The following is a 24634-nucleotide window of genomic DNA, read 5'->3' on the forward strand; positions in this document are numbered from 1 at the left end:
CACAGATATTTGCTAGTGGATATGTTTGGCTTTAGGGTGTAATAAAATAAGCCTGTCCATCTTCTTATCTTGTCCATGGATATGGATGGTGCGACTCCATCCAAATCCCCTAAAGCACGGAGTGGAGAGGATAACTCTGGAGCCAAACGAGCTCTACTATTAATACATGCACCTTAGGTAAATTTCTCTTCTCCAAATAAAAATGTAGTCATAGTCCCTAAAAGTCAATCTATTAAAACGACTTATTGCTTTCAAATAGCAGCAAAAAGACCCACATTTTATTCTGAGAGCAAGGAAAAAATAAAGAAGTAGAGCTTCTAAATTAGGAGCAAAGTGGAACAAGGAGCTGCATCAGCACAGCAGCAATGCGGAAATAGTATGTAAAATAAATAGTAAAGTAAGAAAGGACAGATCAAGCGCATGGGTCAGGAAGAGGAATGAAAACAGACTGAATATTCCCATAAAGATATGAGAGTAACTGAAAAAGTAAAATCTTGCCCTTATTGTTTTAGAAACACAGAACAAAATGAAAACTACAAGAAACAACACAAAATTCAGAAGAATTAGGCAAGCAAAGAGAAATAAAGCAAGTTTAAACAAACAGCAGTGCCCATTAGTAGGAATCAAGAGAGCATTTAAGTTAAAATCCAATAAACAGAATATAGTTTATGAGTAAAAAAAGGCACAGTTGGTAAAGTAAATAAATCATAACCCTCACTTGCTGAAAGAGATCTGGGGAGAAAAACGGGAAACAAAAAATGACTACAGTACAGGAAACTTAACAACAAAACAGATGACAGTGGAAGTTTAAATAAATCTCTTGTAAAATGGAACATATATAGGAGGCAAAAGAGAAGCTTATAACTATTGAATAAAAAATTATCTATTTTATATGTCCAAAGAACTTTTATAAAAATTGATCATGTCCTTCACCAAAGAGAAAAAGTTAACAAGTAATTCAAAACAGAGACTTTTTCAGGCCATACTATCTCATCTTCAGCAAATAAAATAAAGCATAAAGAACAGAAAGTGAGCACATTTTCCAAACTACCTAGAAATTAAGAAAATGCCATGAACCCAAAGAGAAAAACCAAAATGGATATATTGTAAATCAATGAAAAGGAAAAGGGGGGGGGACAAACTATCTACCATAGAAAAGTAAACAAGAACAATCCAAGAAAATGTAAAAGATAGAATTAAAGATAAATGCTGGGATTATTAAATGGAGAAAAGAAATAGTTGAAGCAATCAATAAAAGAACAAAAAATAAGAGATTCTGAGAATAAAATAAGAGCAGTCACTTGTAACCTGGTCGAAGTAAAAGAGACAATAGAAGAAGCAAAAATGTACAAGTACTAGAACATGAAGAATACATAACTGTGAGAAGCCGAATGCACTGGAGTTAACGAGTTAACAGAAGAATGGATGCAACGTATTCACTACAACTTGGAGAAATCAGGAAAATGAAAGTAACACAAATTGACTGCAAAGGTGGGAAACCTGAAAAGACCAATTACTTAAGCAAAATGATTCTCAAAATTTGCTCAGTTTTATAACTACCCAAGATTCTTGAACAACAATTGACACCTGGCTCCTTCCTTCTGACATTCAGCAGAAATCAGAATGGAGTGGGACTTGTGAATCAATATTTTTTCAAACTCCTCAAGTGATTCAAATGTGCAGCATATTTTGGGAAGCACCACCTAGCACCTTGTTATTGAAAGTTTGGCCCCAAACCAACACTAGTCAAAGCTGGGGGCACTGTAGAAATGGGAGAATCTCAATCTCCTCCCCCGGGGCGGCAGGGAGGGGGTGCTCTCAGAACCAGAACCTGCAGGCTACTGAGATCTCCAGTTTATTCATCAGCACTTAAAAGTTTGTGAATCCTAGGGCAAAACAGACAGGGCGTTAAAGAGACTCCACAAAGGCACCAGGTCCAGATGGGTCCACACCCGATTTTAGCTTTCCTGTGTCTTAAGAAGAATATAAAATTCCACTGTTATACACACACACCACCACCACCACCACTCCCTGCCAGGCCTTAGAAAACAAATTCCCTCCTGCATCTCTAAAATGGGGCCAGCAAAACTTCAGTATCTAAACTTGCAATCTCCCCTGTCAAAACTGAACAAAATGAAGTGAGCAAACATTCAAATGTACATGCATCAAAAATATTGAATAAAATAAGATCCAATCAAATTCAGCTATGTTATCCAAAGAACAATGCACTACTATCATGAAGGGTTCATTCCATGAATGACAGCTACAAGCTACCAAAACATCGATCGACATGATAGAAAAAAACACCAAACCATCATGTAAGTTCATACTGAAAACATATTCCACATTATGTAGTGGATCTCCCTGATAGTGAATCTAAGTAAAAACAGAAATAAGAGAAAACACTACTCGTTATTAAAATTGAACAACAAAATATATTAAAAGGCAAAACACAACCTGCCATCCCTAGTTTCCCAAGTCCCTCCAGTCACCTTCTCTTTTCACTCCTTAAAAACATAATCCAGAGTTTGAGGCCCAATAACTGTTGCTAGATTTCTGTTTTTATATTTTCACGAGTTACCTTTAACATTGATATTTATGTCTGTCACCTTATTTACAATAATTACGTAGACATAACTCTGCTTAAGTAGCTACTGCTCGCATTTAGTCTTTTTCTCTCCAATTATATGTTCTGTAACGTCTATTGGGATAGTGTCCAACCGCGTATGCTTCCATGGTCCCATATGGTTATGATTTAGAAATCCTGAGCAGAGAATGGGGTACAGACAACGCAGCAGCTTGTTCCACAATCCATCGCACTATAAAGCACAGAGTGGTACAGTACACAAGAGGGAGTTCCAACAAGCTCATGGAAAAATTCTACTAGGTTTTTAACTCCATTTTCCCATTAACTTTTTAAAGCATATGTATATATATATGTGTATATATATATATATATCCTATAATACAGCATGTCTTGGTACTCAAAATAAACATCTATGTTACTGGTTTATGTGTCGACTATATCTTCTACCCAAAAAGTTCACAGTATACCAGTACATGCTTCAACTCAAACCAGCAACATCCAATCTCTAGTGTCACATGTCTCTTTCAGTATTGCAGCATTATCTCCTTTAATTTTCTCTTTTCAAAAAAAAGAGAACTTCACGGAGAAGTACACCATGGCTCTTAAATGGAGCAAAACCAGTATTTGTCACAAGCTTTAATCTCCACAGTCCAGAGACCGGAAGAACTAGATCATGCCTTGCTACCACTACCAGCAGAAGGTGAGCCACAGGAAACACCGGGAGAAAGCAGCGTAAGAGATAACACAATGAGGAGATTGCTATGGAGGAGTTGAAACAAATGTCTAAGGGTTGTTGAGTGTCAGACTGGTGATCTGCTCTGCACATCTTCACTTGAATTCACAATAACGTGTTTAGAGAGAATCCATCAAGAGGAAGGAGAATTGAAAGCACAGGGTGGAAGTCGGGGCCGTGTTGTTACAGTGTGGAAATCAATGTCACAAAACAAAAACTTGTTGAAGGGAAACCCACTCTATTCTGTACACTTCCATCCAAATCATCACTAGAAGAAAAAAATCAGCTACACAAAAAGCCCAAAGCTAGTGAGACCAGCAACAAGAGGCAGAGGAGAAATTAAAGGATGTTCAACTGGAAAGTGGAAAACTATGGAGTGCTGTTGGGTTGTTTGTTATGAAGAAGGTTACACTCAACAGGGTGATCATCAGAATAAAACAGTTTCTCCACCCTATGAAAAGATTACAGCCTAAAGCTGTATGTCTATGGAAAATGTGAGCAGACTGTCTTGTTTTTGTGCATGTTAGTATCTCCGCAGGTCTCTCTAAATAAGATAGGCTGGATGAACAATTGGAGGAGAAAACAACGGGACCGACAGTTCCGCGGGGACATGGGAGAGGGGGAGGTGAGGGAAAGGTAGTGGTGTTAATAAACCTAGGGACAAAGGAACAACTAACTATCCAAATGGGTGGCGAGGAGGGTGTGGGAGGCCTGGTTGGGCATGATCAAGGGTAATGTAACTAAGAGGAATTGCTGAAACCCTGTTGGAGACTGAGCATGATAGTGGGACAGGAGGGAGGTCAAAGGAAATAGAAGAAAGAACTGGGAGACACGGGGCATTTATAGAGGTCTAGATAAAGACATGTATATATGCAAATATATTTATATATGAGGATGGGGAAATAGATCTATGTGCATATATTTATAGGTTTAGTATTACAGTAGCAGAAGGACATTGGGCCTCCACTCAAGTACTCCCTCAATGTTAGAATACTTTCTTCCATTAAATTGGCATTCTATGATGCTCATGTTCCCGACACAACCGCTAAAGACAAAGAGGGTGAACAACCAAATGTGGCGAAGAAAGCTGATGGTGCCCGGCTATCAAAAGATACAGCATCTGGGGTCTTAAAGGCTTGAAAGTAAACAAGCGGCCATCTGGCTCAGAAGCAACAAAGCCCACATGGAAGAAGCACACCAGCCTGTGCCGATCACAAGGTGTCAAAGGGTTCAGGTATCAGGTATCATCAGAACAAAAAAATCTTACCATAGTGAAAGAGGGAGGGAGTGCGGAGTGGAGACCTAAAGCCCATGTGTAGGCCACTGGACATCCCCTTACAGAAGGGTCTAGGGGAGGAGACGAGCTAGTCAGGGTGTGATGTAGCAACGATAAAAAATATAACTTTCCTATATTTCCGAAATGCTTCCTACCCCCTTCCCCCACCCCACTGTCATGATCCGAATCCTACCTTGCAAGTCTGGCTAGACAGAGGATGTACCCTGGTACAGATAGGAACTGGAAATACAGGGAATCCATGGCAGATGATCCCCTCAGGACCAGCGGTGTGAGTGGTGATACTGGGAGGGCGGGTTGGAAAGGGGGAACCTATTTCAAGGATCTACATGTGACCTCCTCCCTGGGGACAGACAACAGAAAAGTAGGTGAAGGGAAACGTGGGACAGAGAAAGATATGACAAAATAATAATTTATAAATTATCAAGGGTTCATGAAGGAGGGGGGAGGGGGGAAATGAGGACCCGATGCCAGGGGCTTGGGTGGAGAGTGAATGTTTTGAGAATGATGAGGGCAACGAATGTACAAATGTGCTTTACACAATTGATGTCTGTATGGAGTGTGATGAGAGTTGTATGAGCCCCTAATAAAATGATTTTTTTAAATGTGGGCAGAACTTGTATCAGATATACAGAGGTTGCTAATGACTTGGATTGAGGGCCACATGCTAACACCCAAAGATTGTTTGAGATGCTTAAAGTAGAAGTAAGACCCACCCAGGATATGCAGTTCATGCAACGTCTCAACCACACAGCATGCTAATTTCTAGGACGCATTGTGGCCCATGCCTGTATTTCTATCTCATAGATACAGACGTGCAGACTGGCCTATGGCTAAGTTTTTCTTTTAGTCAATCACTCGGTCAGCTAGAAGGAGTTGACAAGTAAAATTTTTTAGAGAGAAAATGAGAGACCCTATTCTTTAAGACCACAAGTAACACAATATATTTGTTGCCTTTGCTTAGGATATATGTATATGTATGCATAGATATATTTATACATACTATATATGCACCTATATGTACGTTCACATAAATGTTTAAGAGTTTGTAGGAATATGTCACTGTCCTTTAATTCCATATTCCATAAGCATTTTGAAACTCCCTTATACTTCAACGGAATTGTCTAACGGTATTTAATGAGTGCTAAAGAGTAATACATAAGCATCTGGCTTTGCCTCCAGGATGCTTGCAACATTTTCTTATTTGTTCTTGAGATTAAAAATTTTCAAAAAGATTTAGACACCGGGCCAATCATTGCAATTGGCTTAACACTGTGTCCCCTTTGACCTGCATATTTCGGTCTTCTCGAGCTCACAGAAACAGCCGCTTGTCTCTGAATCGCTTCCCTCTAAACGCCTTGTGCCCTTCACACAGAACACTCACATTCACTCTCAGCTTTCCATGCTCCCCCACCAACATTTCCTTTCGTCCTCGGAGTCTCTGCTCAATAGAAGTATATGTTTCTTTTCTAGATCAGTAACTGCTTTCCATTAGATCAAGCCCGGCATTCCCTCCACTGCAGATACCAACCGTCTGTCAGTAACCGGTTTTCTGACAACACGGCTTCATCTTCCGTAGCATCTGGCTCCTAGAGCCAGATTATTTTCCATGTGTTTCTTTTTTCCCCGAGTAAACAAACTACTCTTATTTGTTTCTTTCTGGTTTGTCAGTGTCTACGGTATGCCTTCACATCTCGATGCTGGGCTAGTCCTCTTGTTCTTGAATAACGTGTCACTGAGCGTAAACAGCTGTGGAAGCTATTCGGTTTTTACTTAAATGATTGTGTCTTGATTCGGGGTTTGGCCCCAGTCTGCGGCTCTTCGTTGCTGCAGAACATGAATTGAGAAGAAGGGGTCTAGAGTCAGCAGTCTTGGATCTGAATGCTTATGAACTGCAAATAAATTCTCCAACGTGATTAGAGCTACAAAAACTATCACAATAATCATGACCGTAATGATGGTATCATTTATTGTCTGCTGGCTACCTAGCCCCGAGCTAAGCAGTTTAAACTCTATTGCCACTCAATTGATCGGGTAGTGAAAGGGTACAGGCATTCCGGCAGAGAAACAAGGTGAGTGAAGACAGAAAGGCGAGGCCCAGGGCTAAGACCAAACACAAGGTTCAGGTGGGCGGTTAAACGGAAACCAAAACATGAATTGCCATAGTGCATGTACAAGTCAAGCGTTAGCCGAGGGTGGGAGCCATTTCAGTGCGTAAGGAGGGGAAGGAACTAATACTTGCACATCACTGAAATCAACACACGTCTGTGATGGACCCTGGAGAGAGGCAATTATCAAAATAACCTAGGTGATCTAGTTAAAGAGAAAGGATTGTAAATATTTCTTTGAAACAAGGTAAAAAAATTTCAGCTTTGTACCAACTCTCTTTTTGAAAAACAGTCGTCCTCCTCTTCGTCGTTGCAATAGCAGATCCATTAATGCCCTAAGACCTTTCCCTCTTGTCCTCACCTGTGCTCTCTAAAAAGCTCACTGGTCCTTTCACACTGAGTAAATAGGTAGACTAGCATGATTGATGTGGTTTCTTTCTAAGCATCAATGAAGACATACTAATCACAAAATACCAGAAAGATAATAAGCTTTCGTTATGTTATGATGGAAACTATTATCTTTTATTCCTTGCTTACTTGTTTAGAAATATAAATAAAACAGTTCATTTTAAATACTCAGACCCAAAACACCAATTTTGAATAAAGACTAAGAAGTTCATTTTAAATAATGACTAAAACCCCAGACACCTAATTTTGCAACGAAAATCCAGTAGATTTTTACAATATAGTACATTACGGCACTGTTTTATGGTATGAAGAAATACACAACAGTCTTAAAAAGCACTCAACCAAGTCTGAGAGTCAGTAGTTTCCTGTTCCCTTTCTTCCTCTTGAGTGCCGAGCACATGAATCTGCTCAGAGCAGAGTGGGACCATAAGGGACTTCCTCTAAAGGGTCAACAATGATGACGATCACAGTCCAGTAGGTGTCTCACCCCAATTTTACAATGTAGACAAAAATAAAAAATGCAAAATCTTTGAGGAACAACATACAAATTAAAGGACCCAAGGAGGCTTGTAACTTTGAAACCCAGAAGTTGGTCTGAAATTCTTCTACCTCTTACATTGATATGTAAAAGCCAACAAAAGTTCAACTACAAAAATAATTTATCATCAGATAATGCTGAAGTTTTCCCCATACCGTGTTACGCAAGAACTGGAGTTTATACCATTTGATACTGTGATACCCATTTGTGATTACAGGAAGAAAAAAAGAAGTGAGATTTTAGTATAAGATTTTCCGACTATCGTCACAGCATAGTCTTCCAGCTTCGAAAAGATGAAACATCAGGGAGCTAGCTAGATCTGTACCTCCTTGGTAGTTTAGTCAGCTTGCAATATATTACTATACAATTGATCTCGCTTTCCAAGCGTGATGCTCTACTATGCAAGAGGGAGTCCCTTTGGAGCCTTCATACAGGAAAACAAGTACAGCAAGCTTAGCTTCTGCCGAGGTCAGTGGTTTGCGCTAGCCTGGCGCAAGCCCCCTCTATCTGAGATGCAGAACCACCCTAGCAGGCCAGCTGTAAGGAGGAAGATGCTTTGCATTATTAAACTGGCGCTGTTCGCTGCAAAAAGTGGGCCTCATGAAGGTGTAGAGGGAGAGGAATGGACATTGAGAGGAAACTCCAGACCCCGTGGGTCAGTGTAAAAAGAATCCAAGCCCCTTTGCTGAAAGGAAAGGACATGCACTAAAGGCCGCCCAGGACAGTGGGTGCAGTCAGTCACCGGTCAATCTGGGAGTGTTTACAGTTTAGGCCTCTTTTCATAAGGGGATTCTGACCGTCCCTGTGGGGACCCCTAAACATTCTACAAAGGAGGAAAACTGCACCACAGTAACGTGTTTGGAAAGTGAACCAAGTGCAGCCTTTTTGCACACAAGTTCTCGCAAAAGTTTTCTGGATCTAGGTGCAATATAAAAGGACTGCCTACTTGGATATAATGAAAGTCCATTTGGATTTGCTGCTGTCTTAGATTATCATTTCAGATAATGACAAGACCCTGAAATATGGGTTGAAAGTTAAGAAAAATAAAAACGTGACTGACTATAAACCGAGAGCTAGTCCTTTCTCCTCCAGCCTTGCAAAAGGAGAGCATTCCATGTGCTTTCACACTATGCTTATGACAGCGTACCAAGTCGGTCCCTGATCTGCACAAAAGGCAGAGCCCACGATATTTGAGAGAAGTTAGGAAAAGTTGGGGGCTACTGAATGCTAACAACTGCAAGAACTTGCAATGGAGGAAGCCCCCTCCCTCATCAGTTCCTAACCCCGTGGCGGCACCCACTGTGCGTGGAGATCTAGATTTGGTCCTGGTGAAGCATCTCGTTGCAGACTTGAATACTAAGGTCAAGGAAAGACTAGGGCACGTTTGGGGCTCACTTTACCGAGAAGTAATGCACCATAATAAATCGTATTGCTTCGCACGGGCAGCTGGGGATGGAGACAGAGGACAAGGAGAAAAGTACTAAGAATGCGGCGGGATTACTTAAAGGTTTTGACCCATGAAAAACGTGGATTTTAACCTACATTTACCTATAACAAATGGGACCTGGAGTAAGTCACTTAACTTCATTTTGCCTCATTTTTCATAAGTGAAGTGAAAATGTTGGACTAGTGGTCTGCAAGCACTTACATCCAGTGTTTTCTTGAGTAATGTGTATTAGGCTGTGTCAAGCAAAAGCGATACGGGATTTCAGTAGTAAATTTACTCATTTGAAAAAAAGTAAGAGTATGAGAGGAGAGCTCTGTGCACACAGATGGTTACACGTAACACAGCCATCAGGATGGAGGCAGAGGTGGCCAGCTCCACCTGGGAGAAAGGGCTGGTTTGGGCCTGACAGCTGGGTAGGAGTGTGTTGGGCTGATAAGGTTGTCTGGCCAGGGAAAGATCGTGTCGGGGGAAGAAAGAGAAAGGGAGAGATCCTCGTATCTGATGCTGTGCGCCATCCAGAGGCCTGACTGAGAACACGCCACGTAACTAGCGAGCCATCAGAAACTTTTAAGCAAGACATACTTATGTCTTATGATGTATCATGATATGTGCAATAAGAGAATGAATTGGGAGAGAAGAAAGATGCTTCTAACACTTCTTCAGAGTGACATGCAAGAAGTAGTGTGTATCTAGAGCCAAATAAGGGGTACAGGGATTAAAAGTATACCTTTTTTTTCTGGTAGCATAGTGGTTACATGTTAGGCTGCAATCTCCAAGGTCAGCAGGTCAAAACCACTAGCCACCCAAGGGAGAAAGACAGGGCTTCCTAGGCTTACAAAGATTTACAGTCTTGGCAACTCACAGAGATGATTTTACCCGGTGCTATAGGGTCACTTTGGATACTGAGAGGAAGGGATCCATGCAAGAGCCCTGGAAATGTGGAATGGGAATGGTTACCAGCTAAGGAGGTATTCTAAGCAAGGGAACATGAATAGATGTTGGTGGCCATAAGACAGCTTATGAGGGTGAGGAGGGGAGGCTGGTAGGGAAAAAAAATTTTTGGAAATGTTCAATTGGTAGGATTCATGGGACACCTAGAGAAAGAAGCATGTCCAAATTAGAGCAGGACACCTGGACCTGACACTTTGATTTCTCTGTTCCAAAGGGACATGTTTTGGAAGAACGAAGGAGATTGTCGTTAGAATCCCTGAGGGGGTTGAGCAACCCTTAGGGCAGCAGTTCTCAACCTGTGGGTTGTGACCCTTTTGGGGGTCGAACAACCCTTTCACAGGTGTCGCCTAAGACCACTGGAAAACACATATTTCCAATGGTCTTAGGAACTGAGACACCACTCCTCTTTTCTCCAGGTGGGGAATGTAGACACACCCACATAGGAGGACCGGCATGAAGACTGTTACCCATGCTGCAAGACAAAATGTCATTGATTTGTCATTAGAAATTAATATTTCTCAATCTATACTTACATATTGGTTTTCTGATTCCTCACTATGCTTTAATTATGTTCAATTTCTAACAATGAAAAGATATCCTGCATATCAGATATTTACATGACGATTCATAACAGCAGCAAATGACAGCGATGAAGTAGCAACAAAAATAATTTTGTGGTTGGGGGTCACCACCACCTGAGGAACTGTATTAAAGGGTCCCGGCATGAGGAAGGTTGAGAACCACTGCCTTAGGGGGTTGAGAAGAAAACCCTGGTTGGGAAGAGCAAAGAAGGCCCCATAGAGAGCCGAAAGAAAACAGAGATTCACCAACAACCAGCAAAGGGGCCATTGAAAAGGTGAGAGGCGATTGTAAGTAGCAAGTGATCAGCTCCTTCAATTAAATGCTCAAGAAAGGGGAGCGAATATGGAAAGGAAGAGCTGGCTCGAGGGCCAACAGCAGGCAGCCTTCAGGGAGAATGATTCCCGTGGGGGCACAGGCTCCCCTGCAGGAGGACTCATGAGGGAACACCAGCACCTTCCAAGGCTGGTCAGGAAAAAAGGAGGGGGTGGGGCGCAAAGGGGGACACTTGGTTGAAGGGGGCGGGCTGTGTGAACGAGAGGCAAGAGGTTTTGATATTTTAAATAAGCAATAAGTCGCTAAGGAGGAACCAACAGCATTAGGGAAGGCTACCAAGGGGGCTGGGAAGAGCAGGGCAGAGGAACGTTTCAGGGGAGATAGGAAAGCTGGTAGTTTCCGAAAGCGGGAGTGTTCTGGAAAAACAAGTGGGGAAATGTTTACAGCAGTTTGATACAGGGACCCAGGAGATAAACTCTTGCCAGGAGGTGGAAAACTATCTCAAAAGATACATTTGTGCTCATTCTCATTTCAGCATTTGAAACTATGTAACAAAACGGCATTCTGCCTTTGTCTCTGATGCCAAAATACTTGGGCAAAAATTTGCTGTCTGAAAAATGACAATTCTCCATTCCACCCTTCAACTTGAAAATGTTGGTTTTTTCCTGCCAGTTTAAAAACGTAATCCCTGCCGTTCTGTTTTTATGCATCTTCTCTTGCCCTGTGATTTTTGTGTACTCCTCTTAAAATGTTTTCAGAAGACTGCAGTTTAAAAAAATAAATAAAGATGTCAAAGGATACCCCTTGCATGACACCTACTTGATGAACCCAGCTGGATGAGAAAGCATGTTGGAAACAGCTTCCCTGTCCAGGGCTCCCTGCTTCCTACCAGGAGTGCCTCTTCTGATGGTGACGGGGACGGGAGACACCTATCATGGACTGTGTTGACTGACTTCCACAGGAGTTGGCCGACCTGCGTGAGCTCATGCTCATGGTCAAAGTCCAAGCCCAAGTTTCTTCCGTCCTACCAAACTCCTAACAACGGTTGGAAATGGTGTGTCACATGTCTGAACTCCCAAGGATGCTTGAGGGACAGCACTAAGTCATAATTGCTCTCCGTGCTAACATACGTACACATATGACTAGAACATGGCAGAAGAGAATTGTCCCACAGGGTTTCCTAGGCCCTGGTGATGTTGTGGGGTAGGCTTTGGGTTGCTAACTGCAAGCAGGCAGTGTAAACCCATCTGCTGCTCCTTGGGGGAAATATGAGACAACTGGCTCCCATGAAGACTTCGAATCTCAAGAAGGCCCTGATGAAGTTGCTGTGTGTCAGAGTTGATCAAAGGGCTTGTCCTTGTTCTTAACCTGCCAGGAGCAGGTCTCCAAGTCTTTCTGGGTAGATTCGAACAACCACCTGATCGTTTGGTTGGCAGCGGAGCATTTTACCCCGGGGCAACAGGGGTTCCCCGTGTGCATATACTTGAATGTAACATACATGTGTATACATTTGTATCTTTAGGTGTGTGTATATTTCCATGTACACGTGTTGTATCTATGTGTGGACAGAGAAGGGTCTGGGTGGAGCAAGGTTCATGTATAATTCCCTTTTTATCACCAGAGCACAAAGCATAATAGCACGAACAAATGATGGATCTTCCATACAATATATATGTTGCCTGAAAATTCCACCTAAAGATAGCTCTTTCTGAGTTGGTGTTTTTTGGTAAACATGGCCCGGTGTATCTTCCCAACTGCCCAAGGGCAAAGAACTGTCCATTTATTTTTGAGCTGATTTAACTCACATCAGGCCTTGGAAGCTAATGTCAAATGTTGAGCTCAACAGCCAGCGAACACTCGGTATTTGTTGCTTAGAGGGAAGGACACCTGGGAGAGATGGGGGATCTCCTTGTTTTATAACTTTATATGACAATCCCCATATGGTCTTCATGGAGTTCCCTCAAAAGAAACACAGGAATTGAGCAGGAGCGGTTGCCAAGGGGGCAGGGGGCACAGAGCCGCTACGTCGAGCAAGCTTTGAGAAACGTGTTGTACGCCAGTGCTCACAATGTGTCCGGGGAAACATAAGCAGCCCTGCGCCCCTCTGGCTTAACAATAATCAGTGAACGAAATGCTCTTTCCTTTATCCTCTCCTCTGCTAGGCCACATGTGAACTTGGCCGAACGTGGCATCGTCAAAAGTGGTTGAGGATAAAAAATAAAAATGTTTCTGAAACAAGGTCTGTGATGAACAAATGCCTTTGATTTCAGAACCGACCTGTGCAGGCCTCCTTCTCGAATTACTTAAAAGCTTTACCTACGACAGCAGGTCTTACCGCCGTCAACCAATCCTTTTAGTGTCTTTTTGTATTTATACTTTTATGAATAGAAAGCCTGTTTATAGTCCGCTGTATATTATCCAGTGCCAACGTTTAAAATTACTTCTCAGTATCAGGAAATAGTTCGTTTTTCCCCATAAAAAAAGTCTTGATTTGGATGGGTATAATAAATGCGATATAAGAAGAGGTGAATATGGAACGTATTCATTACAGAGTGAAAAGGCTACAATTAAAAATATGTATCAGAGTCAATCTCCTCTTTTCTTGGATGCAGAACACCACGTTCTAAGACAAAACAAGCTCTATGAAGCCCTGGAAGGCCCATGCAAATGTCTCTGCTTTCATATGCAAATAGCAAAGAAAACCGTTTTACTGTTCCACTAACCATAATACTGAATGTGTCCCCAATTCTAAATTTGGAAAAAGCAAACTGAAAAGTCAAAGGAATATGGGCCCGGGACTCCCCAGCGGAGCACTAAGGCTGCACGCACTGCACTAGTTTTTCTATCACGCTGGAGGTCGGTGGGATTCGGTTCCTAAGAACCCGCTACCGGCTACCATTTCAATATCATCAAAGTGGGGCTGGGGAAGAAGGGCATCACTCTTTTTTTATTTAAAGAGTTTCTAAAATGCAAGGCAAGTAATATAGCACATTTTAATGCTATGTCCGTCAATGACTTACACATTGATTTATCTGGCCCCGCTCCTATTCCACGGAGGATACGAGGTGACTTACCGAAGGCATACCCAATGTAGGATTCTGAGGGCTTCCTGAGGCTTCCCCCAGAATAATACAAAAAATCAACCCACAAAATAGCACAAACACCCCATAAAAATGCAAAAAGGAAAAGCTGATCGTGAATCCAAATGGTTCCATATAAGAAAGCTCTGGGGTTAATGGTGCTTGAGATACTTCGTTGGTTTGCATCATCACGTTTACCAAAAAGTGTCACAGTCTCACTATTTCTTCATTAAATTTTGAGAAAAGAGAAAGCTCCCCTTAGAACCACCATTTTTATGGGCGCCAAATGACACTTGGGGAATGTAAACGGACAACTAAACTGCCTTGGGTAGCGCTCATGCCAGCATCGGGCAATTGATGAAGTTGGGAAATCTTTAAAAAACTAAATAAATAACTAGCAGAGAAACAAAAGAATAGAGCCAGCTGAAGCTAATTTTACAAGGTCACAATCCAAGCACACCCTTCTCCAAGGGGCACTGGAATGTTTAATGATTAAAGGGCTATCTCTGAACCCCTAAAGTCATAGCTTCACCTACGTGTGAGCCACCAGATATAGTTCAGGGAAAACTCTGTGATTCTATTTGTCATGATCAAGGCGATTGAATATAAGCATATAATTTCTGACTATGAGTAAAAAAAGAATCAATCTGATATTCACAAAGTAGCTGAATACAAACCTATGAGTTCCATTATAAACTAGGGAAATTTGGATCATTAAAAAAAATGAAATTGACCATTGCTTTTAGATCAAAATGCTAAGGCCAGGATGGGTCTGACTCAGACTTTTACAGAATTATAGTCCTGAAAATATTATTGGGCCCATCTCTACCCTGTCACCGATAATAAAAACAACATATTCAATCATAAACTGTATGGGGGAATACCACAAAGACCACGTAAGTGCTTTGAAAAATCATAACCAGTATGTCAACTGCCACTCAGGAGATCGCCGACAATACCCCGGGTGACAGAGGAGGGTCTTCAGGGGCTGATTTTTCTCGAGTAAATTTCCAGGCGGCTCTGGGTGACCACGAACTTCTAGCTTCTGGTTAACAGCCAAGTCCATTAACCATTTGCAAGGTCCAGGGTTTTAAAAAGAACATAAGACTACTTAAACACTTTTTAAGATAACAACAACAAAATTACTTGGATTATTTACTTTTTTACTTCAGAAATCACAAATACCTAATATCTCGCTGCTAAAAAGGGGGGGGGGAGTTGCTTTTATTTGTTTGGGCTTTCTCCTTCCAATCAAGATGTTACTTGGGTGAAATGTTTGAAGAGCTGCCCTTAAGAAGTTTCCTGAATCTGAGGAGGGTGGAATCTCTCAGTCAGTCCTGTCTGGGGCTGGAGGAAAGCCAAGCCCAGAGGGCTTTAGGGAGACATATGCATCTATACTTTGGGGTGGCTGGAGGGGATCCCAGCCTCCTGTCATCAGCGAGGAGCAGATTCTAAAGAGCCTCTACCTCTGCAAGGGCTTCAATGGTTGCCATTGCTCCCCAAGCTGTTAGGAAAGGGCCCACTAGAGGCAGTGGGGACAATGCTCATGGGCGTACACCTCCTAAGGGGAATGGTGCTGAGAATCCAGGGAACTTCGGCAAACGGTGAGCGGCTCCTAGTTGTGGGTCTGCCCAACTGCCGACCTGGGTCTTTTATTATTATTATTAAACTTAAGGCAGAGGATTTCAATTTTCCTCTAAATGGATTGTGCCTTCTGGAGATAGTGAATCTCAACTTTGGTGATTTCACATTTCGGCCAGAAGCCAGTCATGAAGATACGGTGGCCTCCTACCGGTGCATTTGAAGGCGCTCTGGAGGCGGTGTTGGGTCAGGGGGGAGACTGCTAACAAGGTGGACAGGTCAAATCCACCAGCAGGATGCTACCTGCTCCCATCAAGATGGACAGCCCCGGAGTTGCTATGAGTCCGAAATAGTGGGTTGGGGGACGGTTAAGAATAATCAGACTCCAAAGTACCAAAGACGCTTATGCCCATGTTACAGTGTAATTTAGTCCAGTTGACTGCACCAGGAAAGTGTTATCCATGTCTGATTTTTCACCTTTACAAACAGAGAGAAAAATCCTCATGACTGCATTGATTTCAAAGTATTACAGGGCAAAATCTCACTCTCCTTTCCTCCACCACGGTTCATTAGTAAGACCCGCGATGGCTCAGCTCGCCTTATAGTGCTACACAAAGCACATCAGACTAAATTACACCTTAGTCATCACAGAAAACGCTATAGGCATGCTAAACCTAATTTTGAATATGTATTTGAAATCCGAAAAACCTGGTAATTCAGGTCTGCTTTGCATATGTACAATTTCCAACTCTCCCTGATATCTATTGACCTAGAACATCTAATTCTAAGAGGTAATCCTCCAAAGGATTTGATTTCCAAGAAACACCCGGAAGAGAAAAAAAGTAGACCAGCCCGATGGTTTGTTTCTGTTTGCCATGTTATACAGCAACCAATCCTTCAAGAGACAGAAGTAGCAAGAGGAAAATTTAACTAAGCTTCTTGACAAACACTGAAAAATCCAATTCTGGCATTACATAACTAATCAAAGATTATTCATTCCTCTCAAGTAGGGAATATATTTAGGTGAGCATATTTCCCTTCTGTACATGTTCAGAAATGCATTTCAAACAATAACAGATTTATTAATTCCAAATCAAGCTGTCATTCAAAGACAAAGAGCCTAGCCTTTGTTTAGTCTGACTTAAAATACTTATCAACTCTTTCTTCTACTGAATCAAGCCCCCACCCCCTCCACTTCCTTTGTACAAGGAGTGAAAACGCTTTTATAAACTGTTTGGAAATAATTCCCTTTGGTCAATTGTGTGCACACAGAACATATTAGATGGCTAAGTGGGAAAAAAATTATAAATTAAAAGACTTATTTTAAGTTTTAAAATGTCCTCAACTTCAAAAACTGCCGGGCAAAATGCATCCTATTCCACATCGATCCCTTTCCAGAAAGACAGCTGGTCTGACTGTTCCCCCATCCCTCAGACGCACGCCGACGCAGAAGAACCAATCCAACGAGCAGTTACCTTTGAAACTTCAGGTGTTAGGTTTTGTTACCCATTCACAGGGACACTAGATTCTTTGGAAGAAATCAATTTAAAATAGGCTTAAACTGAGATTTTCATCTTCCCAATTAGAACCTCCTATCGCTTAAGCACACCTACTCACTGTTGTCAAGCAATACGGACACTGTTTGGTTTTGGTTATTTTTTTACCAGAACAGAATAAAGCAGTACCTAGTGGGAGAAAGCGAGCTCTCTTAAGCTACAAATAAAATCCCAAACAGAAGGAAGACTCCGAAAGGAAAAAATGTATATTGTTGTGATGTATCGTATTTGTGTTTGCTGTACATAAGGATGCAAACCAAGTCTACATGGAGAACTCACTCATCTGGCGTTGTACAAACTTGTTGGACGGTTTTCAAAGACAAGACTGAAGCGATGGTGGGAGAAGGTTGGGGTCTACAGGCTGACTTGGGTTTGCGGGTTGATTTGTTTGGGTTTTGCTATCCTATTGCGGGGGCACACTTTCACCAAGCTGTGAGTGTAATGAAAAAATCTTCGTCCCCACCCCCAGCCAGTCCTAGGGTTTGGGGGCTCGGCTCAAGGGGAGTCTCTCTGGGACATGGGGGTACAGTGAATGGTGTGACCCTTTGCCTGGGCATGCCTACATAGGAGAGTATGCTGGGCCCCTCTAGGGTTTCCCGTATGGGCTCCAATAAATTTCTTCCCATTTGCTTAAAAAAAAAATCTTAGGATGATGAGATATTAGAAATTCCTCTTTATGCTTGTTTCCCCACAGGAGAAAAACGAGTCCTCCCAAATCAAAAGCAAGCCAAATGCTATCTGTTCTGATTGTGTAGCAACACAACTGCGAAGACGCCCAAGCTCGAGAGCTTGAACAACTTTTCAAAATAAAGAGGGTACGGGGCATACATCCTACTAAAGGTAAAGCCCTGCTTTCATGATTGTGCCCCTGGGGATCCAACGCAAATGGGGGGTGGTGGTGAAGATTCTTTATGCAAAAATCCTTTTCTAAAAAAAAAAAAACTAAATCAAATAGGAATTGAACCACCACTCTTTTCAAAGTAACAAGAGTTGGCTAGCTGTAGTAAGAGCAATGGAAAGCATTTTCCGTCGGAATCTTTAAAAAAAAAAACGAAAGAAGAAACATTGAAGGCTTTATTGGAAGAGGACTTTCAAGCTGCCACGACTAGCACCAAAGCACACTCCTATTCGTTTACAAAGAAACACCCACAAAGATGGAAAAGCTGGTGGGTCAGGTCAAAACGGATGACGCCAGTGGATGTATTTGCCACTGCAAAGGGCCGAAACAGAATCACATCTTGTCCCGATCACACCTGCCTGCCAGAACAAAATAGGCAGCTGACCAAGTATGGCTGTTTATCTATACAGTGGGACTTTGTTCTCTGACAATGGCAGATTGCAAACGTCCTGGAACACGTATTTACCTGGAGGATTTTTGGCAGGATCATTGTGGCTTGGACTTCCTGATTGTCCAGAATCTGAAAAGAAATCACAGAAAATGTTTTCTTTTTAATTTGTTTGGAAAGACTTTCACAATCCTCTAAAGGACTTTTAAAAAAAAAGGTACAATGAAGCGAAGTGTTTAAATAAAGTTTACTTTCCCAAGCCTTTGGGTAGCAACCCTTTTTATTTCTCCAACGAGACGAGTATCTAGAAATATATTCCTGTCGAAAAATGAATAAATAAAATGGAATGAAACGCCAGCCAGTCATCTGTAATAGTCTTGGGATGAAGGAAAGCTTTTTGGAAACAAAGGGTCTGGCAACAAAAAGCCGCAGAAGGCGGTTTGAAGTTGGGCAAATACCAAAGGCTGTCCAGAGCAATATGAACTGAAAGAAGTCCATGGAAATGGAATCGGAGGTGATTAAACACACTCTAAACTAAATATATATATATATTTAATTTAAACCCTGAAATATGTTTTTATTCAGTGAGCAAAATACATAGAAATGCAGGTCTGTTTTTCCAGGATTTCACATGCACACACACATACATACCCACTCCAATAATCCCCAACCTACTGGATCCAGGCCCAGATTTGTCTACATCCATAATAGCAATCGATTTGCAAACACCAAGAAGAGCATAAATTACTAGGTAGAAACCAACATGGCTTTGCGGGGAGCACATGGTGGAATCAATTTAATTTCCATCTGTGATCATCGGACAGACGTCGCAGATGAGCCGGGAGAGGTGGATGCAGGGATGGGGAATCCGTGGCCCACGTTATCCCTCCTCCGAGCGAGCAACCGCGAGGCCCCGGGAGGTGCTCCCGCTGCGACAGCGCCCGCCTCCCAGGCCTGCTCCAGCACTGCTGTGTTTTGAGCGCTCTTCCTTCTTCCATGTCCCCTCTGCATTTATGCGTGTCGTCTGCCCTATGTTATTATGCACTTACTTGCCGGTTGCTTTGTAATCTTCTTTTATTGGTTCTAGTGCTTAAATTTTGTCTCCCCAACTAAATTGCACGCTCCAGAAGGCAAAGGCAGAGCCCCTGTCTACTTCGGAGTCTTCCTCCGGGTGCAGTTCACGGCTGCGAGGGCACCAGGCTTCCAGTAAATGAATGCCAGAGGAACGGATGGATTGGCTTCTGCAGCCTTGCTGGCCTGCAGATAGTGGATTGCGTTCGATAGTGGATTTCAATGCGATCGCGTGCTAGGACAGCACAGACGGGGCTCTGGCAGGAGCAGTCACACACCGAGTCTCCTCCCCGCAATCCTGTCACTGTACTGAAGCTAAGAAAGGGATGCCGTCTTAAGAGCAGGGGCGAAAACATCTCGTGCTGGTTTTTCGGCGGGGTTATTACACAGACCCACGTGGGAGCTTAGCCTGCTGCCGTCACTGCCTCTACTATGAAACACAGGGCCAGCCTGTTAGTTTCTTTCTACAGTAAACTGATTATTTCTTCCCTTTGTCATATCTGCCAGCTTGATGTAGTGCTGCGATCAGTGTGCCACTCTTTCCTCTCATTTCCTAAATTGCCTATTTCATTTTGTCCTGAATACCCAAACTCTGGATCCGTGCTGACGAAGAACTAGCCCATATGACACAATAGAACAGCCTCACCAGGTTGGTGAAGCTGTGACTTTCTCCCGCAGAGCGCCTGCTGGCTCCCACCACCAACCATTCCCTCCGAGCTGGAGCTTCCATGGCTGCAAACACCAGAGTTCACCACTAGGGTTCCTTCTGTCCTGGGGCAGTAGTAGTCAGTACATCTGCTACATACAGCTAGGGGTGCCACAGAACCCTCACGGTCATGCAAGGCTTCCCCCAAATGGAAATAAATACAATCTGGATTCTGGTACGAGTGTTCAACTGGTAAAGCTGGCCGAAGGGATGGCATGCCAATGGAAGCGTTTCAACGAGCTGAGAAGCACTGGAAGGGCTCATTGGTCTACACCAGGACATTGGACGCCAACTACTTAACCAACTGACTGGAAGGGGTCCTTAGTTGCACCCATTCCAGAGAAAGGTGACCCAACAGAACGCTCAAACTCTAGAGCGGTATGACTGATAGGGCACACACGCAAGTGAAATTTTGCTGATGATCATTCCGCAAAGGCTGCAGCAGTACATTGCCAGGGATCAGCCAGAAGTCCAGTCAGGACTCAGATGAGGACACAGAACAAGGGATATCATTGCTGATGTCAGATGTACTTTGGCTGAAAGCAGAGAATACCAGAAAGATGTGTAGTGGTGTTTCGTAGGCATGTGCCTGTGTGGATCACGACAAACTATGGGCAACATTGAAAAGAATGGGAATTCCAGAACATTTCATTATGTTCGTGCGGAACCTGTACTTGAATCAAGAGGCAGTTGTGCAAACAGAGCAAGGACATACTGCATGGCTGAAAATCAGGAAAGGTGTTGAATCTTCTTACCATACTTATTCAATCTGTGTGCTGAGCAAATAATCAGAGAAGCTGGATTATATGGAGAAAATTGTGGCGTCAGGATTGAAGGAAGGCTTATTAACAACTTGCAATATGCAAATGACACAATGTTGCTAGCTGAATATGAGGAGAACTTGAAGCCTTTGTTGATGAAGATCAAGATGACGGCCTTCAGTATGGACTACAACTCGATGTAAAGAAAACCAAGATCCTCCTAACTGGACAAGTAGATAACGTTATGGTCGATCCACAACCGATGTTCACAGAAGCAGCACCGAAGAGATCAAATGGCACATTGCTTTTGGTAAATCTGCTTCACAAGATCTCTTGAAAGTGTTGGAAATGAAAACTGTTACTTACTGTGGGACTAAGGAACGCCTGAGCGAAGGCAAGGCATCGTCCTTTTAATTGCCTCATACGCCTGTGAAAGTTGTACAGCGAATAAGGAAGATTGGGGAAAGAACTGATGCATTTCCACTGTGGTGCTGATGAAGACTCCTAGAAGCACCGTGGGCTACCAAAAGAGCCGACAGCTCGGCCGTGAAAGAAGCGCAGGCTGAATGCTCCTTAAAAGCCAGGATTGCAAGGCTCCAGGTCAGGCACGTTAGACATGTTGTCAGGAGAGACCAGTCCCTAGAAGAAGCCATCAATCTTGGTAAAGTGGAGGGGAAGCGAGAATGACGATGGCCCTCATCAAGATGGATGGACACAGTGGCTGGAACTATGGGTTCAAATAGAAGAGCAAAGGACCGAACACTCTTTCATCCTGTGGTAGATACGGTCGCCATGGGCTGGAATGGACTCGATCACACCTAACAACCACAACAAAGATAGCTGAGCACGCTCAAAAATTCTCTCTTTCATCAATTCATCTATAACTTTTTCAAAGATTCAGGCAAAACTCATAGACTTCAATAACTTTGTAGACAATGTTGCTCTTTATAAATTCTTGGTTTAAAAAAAAAAAGATACACCATTGACCCAACAACAACAGACCTATATTCTTCAGGTTGCTAACGCCACACTCATGACAGTGGACAAGCTACAGTAACAACTTCATTTTTGGAATTGTAGGTTCTGCACAAAAACATAGTTATATCAGCCATAAAGCAGCAGGACCAACTCCCAGCCTGTAGAGTTCACAATGAAGGCTCCTTCCACTCCTGAGAGAGTATCCAGCGAGATTAATGGCCCTCTCGTATTACCGCAACCTTTCACCTTAGGAAACACTATTCTTTTCTGCTGCAAATTACTTTTTCTCCTATTTCTCACAACTGTGGACGAAGTTCTCAATTTAAAAACAGATACTAAAGTATACGCACACGCGCACGCACACACAGAGGATTGGAGGGAAAACTGAATTTAGCCTTAATTTGAGTCGCACATGTGTTCTTTAGAGTAATTTCACTTTCTAAACTGAGCTGGTGTGTGAAGGCACACAGAGCACAAGGCCGGCAGTCCCTGAAAGGGCAACGCCTGTGTGCTCTCACGTCCACATTCTACAGCTCAGACGCACAGGAGAGGCCCCCTAGGGAGCACACAGGAGAACATACACTTTCCACACTCCAGCACTATAATCGACGATGAACTCACATGTCACCTTCTGTTGGTCACTTAATTCTAGCTCCTGGAAAAGGATAGTAACCAAGGAGCCGCCGTTGGCAGAGAAACCCAAAATGAACTGGGATTGTGGTTGACTTCAGAGAAGGAATTACTCAGACCACATCTAAAACCCTTCCAAGTCACCACCTAGGTCAAATTACTTCACATCCAATGGTTTTATTTAACCACTTCCATCGCTTGGACCGAATTCCTTTTTTTCTTTCTTTTTTTGAGGACACAGTGTGTTAGAGTGAACCTTGGCTCGGTCTCTCACTAGTGGTACAATCTTGGTCAAAACGATTTAATTCTTAGAGTCTCGGGGTCTTGGTATTCAAAGGTGCAATAATACTATCTACCTCACAGAATTCTTGCAAAGATTCTATTAAATTAAGCACCAATCACTGGGCCAGATACATCTCACAATTCAATGAAAATATAAGGTGCTCTTATTCACCAAAGAGCCCTGGTGGTGTAGTGGGTTAACCACAAGGTCAGCAGTTCAAAACCATCAGGTGAGCCATAGAGCAAACATGAGGCTTTCTGTTCCCATAAAAATTTATAGCCTCAGAAAACCACAGGGGCGGTTCTACTTTGTCTGTAGTATCACTATAAGTCAGAATTGACTGGGTGGCAGTGAGAATTGATCACAGGGCCGACAATAAAAAGTTATTAATATTTGTAATCATCTATTGGGAACAAAGAGAGACCAAACTCTGTCTATCATAGTGTACTTATCTACAAAAGGTGTGCCAGGAGGGGCGTGGATGTGCGTACCCGGTTAACAATTCCGGTGATAAATGCATTCATCACGCCACCCCAGAAAGCTAGGAGCCCCTTCATAGGATCACTATGAGTCAGAACTAACTGGGTGGCAGTGAGTTAGATCCCAGAAAGAAAGAATACCGCTTCCAGGAGGCCTTCAGGAGCTGCCACACACAAGAGGCTCCAGATAGCAGTCAGCTGATAAAAACTACCTTCTGGGAAACTCCTATCTACCAAGAGGAAGCCCAGTCATCATCGCCATGTGGGTTGCCCAGTCCAGTGGGTCTTGAGTCTGTAAAGAATATTTTTTTAATTGAAACACAAGTTTCACTATAAGCAGTTACTCTGTGTGTTCACAAGGAGACCGCTATAACTTTCTTTTTAAGGCTCAATGTAGAGAGAAGAGGAAAGAGGAGAAGAGATCAACCATTGGCTAATCTTAACATGATAAATTGAACCCGACCCGCCCTCTTTTACTGGGGCCAATGAACATCAGGTCTCCTGTGCTCTTTAACCCTCCACCCACCTGTAGCCACAATATCTTTTTTTTGGGGGGGGCCCCAACGATGTCATTGAAATTGGGGTTAGAAGAAAAGGAAAGGGCAGCGAGGCTGGGAGGTACCAGTCCTCCCTCCCTGCCATCACTTCTAATCGTCTCATCCTCGCTGTCAGTCAGTAGTTTCCACATTTCTTCATTGGGCTCTCTCTGGCTTAATCAGACCACAATGCAGAACTGAATTCTGTTTTCTATTACATACTTATTAAGATCTCATATTCTCTATGCTTCATTATTGAAGACTGCGATTTAAAAATATTATATTTCTTTTTCTGAGGGAAAAGAAAACAAATGAGACGATTTCTAAACTATGACTCTTTTAACTCAATCAAGTTACCCTATCCCAGGATAAAGATTCTCCAGGAAGGGGAAAAAAAAAAAAAAAAGGTTCACACCGCCACCACTACCCCTGCATGGCCCTTTGTTCTAATCCCATGACGTCTTTTAGAAAACAGCCAATCTTCCAAGATTTTCCTAAAATGTACCTGAAGAGAACCAGATTCCCCCTGATGACTGGCTTTCATGGAGAACCCTGGGATAGCTAGGTGATCAAATGGCTTGTCTAAAGTTGCACAGCAAATCCAAAGACGTGCTCTCGCTATGAGCCACCCATGCCGACACAGGGACTCCCTCTGGAAAGGTTCTGATACAATCTTAAGATGATCAAAGCCAAAATGATCATGCAGCAGATTAAATGCTTCTGGGAACTTGACTTTCCCCAACCACCCTCCTCCTTCCCACAATTT

The 24634-nt window shown here is 42.8% G+C and overlaps 1 protein-coding gene across 8 annotated transcripts in view; it reads right to left on the reverse strand.

Annotated features, from left to right (window-relative positions):
• Positions 1 to 24634, reverse strand: part of NFIB (nuclear factor I B) — a 255948-nt gene that overhangs the window by 95080 nt on the left and 136234 nt on the right. For 7 of the 8 annotated variants that reach the window (XM_075559921.1, XM_075559922.1, XM_075559925.1 and 4 more), the window contains exon 3: positions 18503 to 18556. The exons of the other annotated variant lie outside the window; for it this stretch is intronic. In XM_075559921.1, coding sequence (XP_075416036.1) covers positions 18503 to 18556 — 54 coding nt within the window. The remainder of the gene's footprint in view (positions 1 to 18502; positions 18557 to 24634) is intronic. 8 annotated transcript variants of the gene reach the window in all.

This window comes from Tenrec ecaudatus, chromosome 10 (assembly GCF_050624435.1).
Source record: "Tenrec ecaudatus isolate mTenEca1 chromosome 10, mTenEca1.hap1, whole genome shotgun sequence".
Lineage (NCBI taxonomy): Eukaryota > Metazoa > Chordata > Mammalia > Afrosoricida > Tenrecidae > Tenrec > Tenrec ecaudatus.